This window comes from Salvia miltiorrhiza, chromosome 4, assembly GCF_028751815.1.
Source record: "Salvia miltiorrhiza cultivar Shanhuang (shh) chromosome 4, IMPLAD_Smil_shh, whole genome shotgun sequence".
Taxonomy (NCBI): Eukaryota; Viridiplantae; Streptophyta; class Magnoliopsida; order Lamiales; family Lamiaceae; genus Salvia; species Salvia miltiorrhiza.
The window spans coordinates 13,532,691-13,540,896 of NC_080390.1; the positions used below are offsets into that span (position 1 = coordinate 13,532,691).

Sequence of the window (8,206 nt, forward strand, 5' to 3'; positions counted from 1 at the left end):
GGCTGATTGACTCTTTTTAGTTAGACCTGCGTTCATTAGCTCCTGTGATAATAATAACAATAATAGTAATCAAGTAAGATGTTCTTGTATTGCCAAGTACAGTGCTGATGAGTATTCTAGTCCTCATCACATATTATATATCAAATTAAAGCTTTTGCAACGATCTTTAATTTGATATGTATATCTAATTAAAAAATATTTTTTAGGAAAAAGAAAGATAAAAACAAGAATAAAAAGGAAAAAGTAAAAAGAAATAAAGAAAGTATTATAATTATAAAAAAAATGTTACTATGTATAGTTTGAGATTTCCATACAGAAGAGATTTCCATGTTTAAATTTATGCTAAATGCTCTAAAATTGCATAGATTTGAAATAAAGCTCTCTCATGAAACCACGTAGGACCTAAGATTAAGGAGAGGCCAAAAATCCCAAACTATATTATATATTTATAAAATATTTTTATTTTTTATTTTCTATTGAATATCCCCAATTTTCAGTATTGTTTACAAAATATCTCGTTGTATAAAATTCGTCAACAAAATAATAACTTATTTCATTAAATTATTAAGTGAAATATTTTTTCTCATTTTATTCAATAAAACGACATTATTCAACCTATAAATTTAGAGAGGTGACTCGTTATTTCGTAGCTAAATTTTGTGATGCAGGACATCTATATAATAAAAGATGAATTTTTCCCTCCATTTTTCCCTCTTTTTTTCTTCTCTCTCTTCTTCTATCAAATTTTTCAATAGTTTTATCTCTTTTTTTAATAATTTTAATTTTTTTTCCTAAACATCAAATGTAATACCCCGTTTTCCTCGAGCTAAGTTTAGAATAATTTTGAATTTAGACTTAAGATGATTCACGCCGGATTGAGAAAAAGAGTTTATTTTAATTCCAACAAAAATGATTTACAAAAGCAATTGTAAATTTAGTTATTAAATTTATATGCATTGCATATTTATTTAATTAAGCATTCAAGCATTTACCCGAGCTATTTATTTAGCAAAGCCTGACGAATATTACAGTCCTGATTCACAAACAAGAATCACACGCATACATGTATATCTGAACTGTGTTGCTTTAAGTCGATCCTTGAGCGTGGTTGTTATGTGGAGTTTTGGCTGTGTTGGGTCTGAGGTGCCGAGTCGGAGGGGTTGTTGCTGTCGGCGGAGAACTCGTCGTTTGTCGCCGGAGTGACTGAGAATCAGGGGTAGAGAAATGGAGGGAGATCGGTGGCTTATTTGGGGATCTAAGCCTCGGCGGAGGCGTGGCCTGTAGGTTGCGTTTCCGTCAGATCTGGAGGAGAGGAGAGTGAGGGTAGCGGTCGTGGCTTGCTGCGGTCGCCGGAAATAGATGGAGGTGACGGCGCTTCGCCGTTGCCAAGGAGGTGATCGGCGTGAGGTGTACTGGGGCTGAGAAAGGAGAGCAGAGCAGGGAGATGAGAGCAGAGCAGAGCGAGAGGGCAGAGCAGAGCTAGATTTGCAGAGCAGAGCTGAATAACAGAGCTGAATAGCAGAGCTTGGATAGCAGAGCTGAATACCAGAGCTTAAAGATCAGAGCTGAATGCCAGAGCTGAAAGATCAGAGCTGAATACCAGAGCTGGAGAGCAGAGCTGGGATAACAGAGCTGAATAGCAGAGCTTGGATAGCAGAGCTGAATACCAGAGCTTAAAGATCAGAGCTGAATGCCAGAGCTGAATACCAGTGCTGGAGAGCAGAGCTGGGATACCAGAGCTGGAGAGCAGAGCTGGGATACCCGAGCTGAGAGACCAGAGCTGGGAGACCAGAGTTGGTTGAGCAGAGCAGAGTATAGTTGAGCAGAGTAAAGCGTAGTAAAACAGAGCAGAGAAAGGGGGGAGAGGCGGCGAAGCCGTGGGCTGCCTTTCTTGTTATTTTGGACTTGTGCATATTTTAAGTAAACACTTGTATGCTTAAGTATGAAATGAGTCATGCATTGCATCATGATTTAATTGGTTATTTATAATTCCAATTACAAAAGAAAGACGAGTAAGAATATTGTTGGTGTTCTTAACTCAAGAGAATTGTTTTCAATTATTTATTCATTAAATTTTTGAAAACCCGGCTAAGTGAATCATAGAATGTTAAGCATTTTACCGTGACTTGAGTTTAGATTTAAGAGACCTATTAAGAATATATTTCTTGTAGGCTTTGAACGTCAGGAGGATTAGCACTGCTATTCCGATTCAGAGATAAGTTAAACGACAGGCTTTGCCTAAACATGTGGGCTTGTTTTCCAAATGTATGATTGAGCTAATGAGCTTAAATGTTCGTGAAATATAAACTATTTATCCAATAAAATGTTTTTGTGCACTCTACCATGTTTAAGGCTCGCCACAACGAATCAATTGAGGTTCTCTTATAGCCTAACACGTTATTTGAGAATTGTGTACACTTGTTTGCTGACTCGGTGGGTTGATCTCCATCGGGCACTAACCAGAGGCGTTATAAGGGTGCTCGACGGGATGTGTTCCGGAGCATAGTTATGATAGGCATGTCTGGATAAATTTTCGAGGTTTATTTTACTCGGCTGGGTTACGCCCTCAGTTCAAGTCAGCGGGAGACAGAGATCCGTCGGTGACTAAATGGTCCGGGATCATAGCGAGTAACAGAATGGAGTGTGCAAACGCGCGCAAAATAAATAAGTATTATATGAAATGTTTTAACATGCTTAAAAGTTGTTTCACTTCAAAACCTTCTAAGTCATGTCAGTATGATTGGATAAACTGTTCTTCAGATTATGAAATGTTTCAAAAGTTGCAGTCCACTAAGTACATTAGTACTTGGCCCAAATATCTTCAAATATTTTTTTCAGGTTAATGGCTGGTGCTGACGGGACGAGCTGAGGCTAGAGTTCAACTCCTTATTTTGACTTTCGCTGTAGAACTAGCCAGTATATGTCTTTTGTTTCCTTAACTTAAGATCTTTATGTTGTGACTCTAAACAATATCTTTTGTTGAGCCGAGACTATTAATTCGCAAGTATTTCATTCTATAAATGTTGGTTATCTGAAGCATGACACTAAACTTGTGATCCTGAAGTTATTATGTTTGTTGATGGATTCATATTACTTGAATACCTGTCTTTCTTCATCCAAAGGGGCTAAGCCCGATTGTTATCCCTTTTATTCGGATTTCACAAGGTTTTTCCCTTGTTCATTTTAAATGATGAGTCGTACCCCAGTTATAGTTGTTGTTTCAAGAATTGGGGTGTGACATAATCAAATTTTATTTATGAAAAAAATATTTAAATGTTTAATGTTAATTTTCATTATCAAATAATTTAAAATTATTTAATAACTATCATTATCATTACACTTTATACAAAGTTGAAAACATATGTTTTTATTGAGTAATTGATGAGGATTATTCTATTTTACAGTATTAAAATATATTTTGCATTTATTTATATTTTAATTTTATTTAATATGTCGTTTAATTTCACAAATGATCATACTAGTATCTAATAAAGGCCGAAAATTAGTGGTTTCTATCTCAAAAAAAAAAAATGGGGAATGAAAGTTGGGGCCATTTTATTTTGAAAGACTTTCAAACTTGGTGGTCATAACAATTAACAACGAAACGACGTCGCTGCGTTATTGGGTCCTTCCCTGACCAATAGTCAATTAAATTCAATTGGAAACTACTAATCATCGGTGACCGGCGAAGCCATGGCTGGAACCTCAACTTCAATGGCGGCGTTGCTTCTCCTCTTACTGGGTTTAGCGATACCGAGCTCACTTGCTTATCGACCCGGGGACATAGTTCCCATGAGCCGAATGGGGCAATATCACGCTGTAATTCTCACCCTTTTTATGCGAATTTTCTTCTTCTAATTATTGGAATTGATTTCGTGATTCTTCAATCTGATTTACTTTTAAATTGGAAAACCTGCAGTCGAGGACCGTTTGGCAAGATATGATCGGCAGGCATTGCCCGATATTCGCGGTTAATCGCGAGGTCAGTTCAATTTAGGGTTTTAGTTTGGAATTGGGAATTATTTTATGTGGATTGTTAATTACTGGTCCTAATTCGCTGCAGGCGTTGATTCCTATACCTAAGCCCACTGGATATACTGGAGCTGATCCGTACAAAATGTATGTCTCGAGTTCTAATTGATTTTAGAAAGGAAATATGTCGCGTGGTTTGGGAGTTTCTGAATATAACTGGTGCCGGAGGAGATGTCTCGAAGATAGAGCTTTTTACTTTGTTTAATTGCATGATGTTGAATGTGCAAATTCAGGCGTCTGGGTATAAGATTGAGATTTCTTTTTGAAGCCATGTTGGAATGTAATATATGCTTCGAGTAACATATGCTAGAGCCAGTAGCTTGTAGCTGACTTCGAGTTATGAAATCTTTTGGCATTAAGGTGTTGATTTTGAACAAAAATCAGCTTCTTTTAAAAATCTTGTGGCATGGTAGGTTGTTGCTCATTTTGGATTGTGATAGAAACCTTTCATCCATGATACAGATTTTAGCTTATGCTATGATACGGAGATATTTTACTCCACATTTTTTTTCTTAAATGTGAGTCTTGAGTGTATGGTGCTACCTCTTTTGGTTAATTATCAGAGGCCTAAACATTCCATATTAGAAATTAGTCGCTTTAGGCAATCCGTTATCTTGAGTAATGAATGGAACTTGTTTTTATGATCACACTTTTATTTTGAACTTAAGCTAAAACTTGTTGGTGGGTAGTAAGTGTCTTTCCAAGAATACTGCATTAGCATTCAAACTGTCCAGTTGACAAGGCTCTTGTTCTCATGTTCATTTATTTTGCTGTTACTCTCAATCGATATTTTTGATTCCAAATTAGTGGACTCAACTGTGGAGTCAGTTGTCATCTTTCATTCTTTTGATTCCCAGAATCATTGATGTGCAGATCATTTCAAGTTGGACAAGAAAAATTTTATGTTCCTTGGCTTTTTGTTATCAACCGGAAGAGTTCTGAAGTACCAATGATTGAGATGCATCTGGTAAGACCTTGTTTTGGTGGAAATGTTGTTCATATATTTGAAATTGGGAAATCCATACCTTTGGGTTGGTGCCTCTTGCCTAGCTCAGAGAGCACTCAGCTGTTGTATACTGATGGTTACCTATGAGTTATTTGGGTTGGTGCCTATGCTAATGAAATTTCATGTTCCTTCCCAGAGGTACTCAGGAGCTGATTTGCTTGGTGTCACTGCAAAAGTTGTAGATATGCCTAACAGCTGTATGCTATTCTTTATAATTAACTTTCTTTGTCCCTCAGTTACAATTCTTTTAACTGACCTTCCTTGCCCCTCAGTACATATAAATATGCATGTGCTTCTATGATTTCAGCTACTACACCAGAGAGCTGCTTGCTTGTATCTGTTCAGATATTTTTGCCCTATCTATCTGACAATGAAAATATTTATCTTCTGTTTCTTGTCTTAATTTCCAGAGTTCTTCAAATTCTTTCCTGAAATATATATCCCTCGGACCAAAATTTTGACTGTAATGGCTTGTGATTATATCAAAATTCTCTTGGCCACTGGTATTATTTGAAGTAGAAATAATGTAGTGCAATGTTAATTATAGCCTGTAAATATTCTTTAAGTTTTATTGAAGTTATGTATTCTAGTGGTGTCACCAAGTTTGTGGATGTATAAGGACAGAACAGGATTATTGAATGCTATTGATAAGTGTTAACGGCTACGCTTGAGTGATGCCCTTCTTAGGATTTCCAATATACTATTTTACCTTTCTGTTTTCTGTTCCTTGTTCTGTTGACACCTTGTTAGAGTTGTTTTTCTTTTGTTCCTTTATATTCCTTCCAGTCTGAGTAAGGATGCCACTGAGAAATTTTGTGATCTTCAATCATTGTATTTTGCTTTTGCATATTTTCATATCCGATCATCTCTATCAAATTGTTTGATATTTACAGTCTGAAGTTTCTCATCCTCTTACATTGAATAGATGTAGAACTTCATCCAGACATCCGCAAACAATTTTGGGATCAGCAAACATGGCCAAAACATATTCTTGTCAGATACACATGGTAAGTTTCTGAATCTGTCCCTTGGTTATCATCACTTGATTAGTTTGTTGGATGTATCAAACTTCTCATTAGAATCGAATGAGCAGTGGACAGCAGCCGTACGGATGGGGAAAAAACTTCATGAATATGTTTTCAATTTTTTTTTCATTTTACTTTGAAGAAGTGATCTTCAATCTTTGCTTGTTTTCAGGATCCATGATCTATAACAATTTCCATGATTTATATCTGATGCTAAGGCAGATTCTTTTGGTTATTTACTGATTGATAGGGAGGAGCAGTCAGAGATAGATGTCGCTTCTGGATTTTATGTTCTCTTTGGATCAGGTATATTACATTTCTTTGAAATAAATGATTGACTGACAACAAAATTTCATTCTTGGTTTGTGGTAGAGCATTCAGTTAGATGTTGACAGATGGGCTTTCTTGTTGCATTTGGTATATATATATATACATTACAATTGATCTTTCATTTTTCTAATTCTATTGGTTCTGAACCAGGGCTGATGCTTTCTTTCATTCTCTCAATCTATGTCTTACAATCATCAAAAGATAAATTGGCAAGGTATGTTTACCCTCCCATGTCTGCTTCAGTTTTGTTTTTGTAGTCAGTTTTTCAAGGCATTAGATGTTGAATTTGTTATTCTTGTTAGCTGCATATGGTCAGAATTGATTGTTTTTGTTGCTGCTTCTATAGGTTTGTGAAGGAGACAGTAGCTGAAAGTAGCATGCCTGCTGGAGGTGTCGCTAAAGTTGAATGATTATCTTGAAATACAAGGTGCATTCCCCTGTAATTATCAAAATTTTGACGACACTCTGATTTCTCTCTGCAAATTCCAATATAGCATGCAAAAGAGTTTTGCAGTTAGGAGGAGGGCTGTAGGGGTAGTTGGGAAGTTTTGGTTTGGGAATTGGCGGATATAACCTCTTAAAACCTGGACTGAATTAGAAGTGATTTTAAGTTGTCTTTCCACTTTGAGGCTTTTAGCATTTATAATATGAAGCAAATGATATTTTAAAGGGCCCCAGTTCCTTAAACCCCGTACATGTTTCTGGGTACTGTTGCACTGCATATGTTGCGTTTTGATTTCCTTCTATTCCATGATTATTTTTCGCTTTAATTTAGTGGTTGATTGTTGCAGATTCCATTATTTTTCCATTATATTTATCAAGCAAATGAGATTTTCAAGGGCCATTTCTTGACAAGCTAATACGAAGTTGAAATTTTTTAAGAAGTTTCAGAAGGGTAGCCTACATTTCTTGTGGACTATATTTTATTGAATATAAGCCATGATACCAAAATCTAATAAGCCTGCACGAGAGTTTTATCGACCAAGTAGAGTTCTTTTCATTTACAAAGCGATCAAGATACCTACTATGTTTGTGCCCGTGGTGCAGGGTTGACGGAGTCTACTGCAGTCTGCAGGCAAGCAAAGTGAACTAGCGTAGTTTGTAGGGATCGAGAGGTCTACCTTGTGACGGAGTATATGCAAATGATGCGGCGAGCAAAATTGTGCCCAGAAAACCTAGTCGTTGAATAGATTGAAATACGGGCATCGATTAGAAATGGCTCGACACAGAAGGTAAATAACTCCAATATTTTCCTTCTTGCAGTGAGATTTCCTGTCAGGGTTTTGTGTATGATTATGAATGTGGAGTAAAGAAATATATACTTAACTACAGCTTTTGAGACTCACTGGCTTCCAATTAATTAACATGGACATCATGAAAGATGCTGTATGTGTTTTTCTTCTTTGTTATTGAAACATTAATGGTCTAATGCCATTAATACATTCCACTGTTTCATTACAAGATCAGCAAATATATTGCCTGTTTATTTATTTATTTCTTTGTTTTTGTGGTGCAATACTCTGCAAAATGTGCAGGAAAAAACAAACAAAAATTACTGTGTGGTTAAGTGCAAATAGAAGATAATATAGTTTATACCCAAAATTTAGTAGGGACATAAATGAAGAACATGAGCTGAAGATGCTTGGGCTTTTTATTATTGGGAACGATTATTTATTCTTTTTTAATAAAATCTAACATGTAATTATTAACATCCTGATCTTAATTTTCTGTCAACGAAACACCAAAAAATAAATTAATAAAAGTAAAAATAATTGTGAACTCCACTGGAAAGTGGCTTAAGATTACGAGATAT

At 35.9% G+C, this 8,206-nt stretch overlaps 1 protein-coding gene across 1 annotated transcript; it reads left to right on the forward strand.

Moving 5' to 3' along the window:
• The first annotated feature begins 3,512 nt into the window (after positions 1 to 3,512).
• On the forward strand, positions 3,513 to 7,848 carry LOC131021092 (uncharacterized). The gene is made up of 10 exons (XM_057950182.1): positions 3,513 to 3,819; positions 3,920 to 3,982; positions 4,064 to 4,119; positions 4,906 to 4,999; positions 5,175 to 5,235; positions 5,964 to 6,045; positions 6,314 to 6,369; positions 6,544 to 6,607; positions 6,740 to 6,820; positions 7,441 to 7,848. Exons 1-9 carry the CDS (start codon positions 3,694 to 3,696, stop codon positions 6,801 to 6,803), a joined length of 666 nt encoding a protein of 221 aa, XP_057806165.1. The 5' UTR covers positions 3,513 to 3,693; the 3' UTR covers positions 6,804 to 6,820; positions 7,441 to 7,848.
• The last annotated feature ends 358 nt before the right edge of the window (positions 7,849 to 8,206 follow it).

Coding starts and splice junctions, on each gene's coding strand:
- LOC131021092 (XM_057950182.1), top strand. CDS start 3,694: ATGGCTGGAACCTCAACTTCAATGGCGGCGTTGCTTCTCCTCTTACTG. Junction 3,820..3,919: donor GAATGGGGCAATATCACGCT/GTAATTCTCACC, acceptor GAAAACCTGCAG/TCGAGGACCGTTTGGCAAGA. Junction 4,120..4,905: donor GGAGCTGATCCGTACAAAAT/GTATGTCTCGAG, acceptor ATTGATGTGCAG/ATCATTTCAAGTTGGACAAG.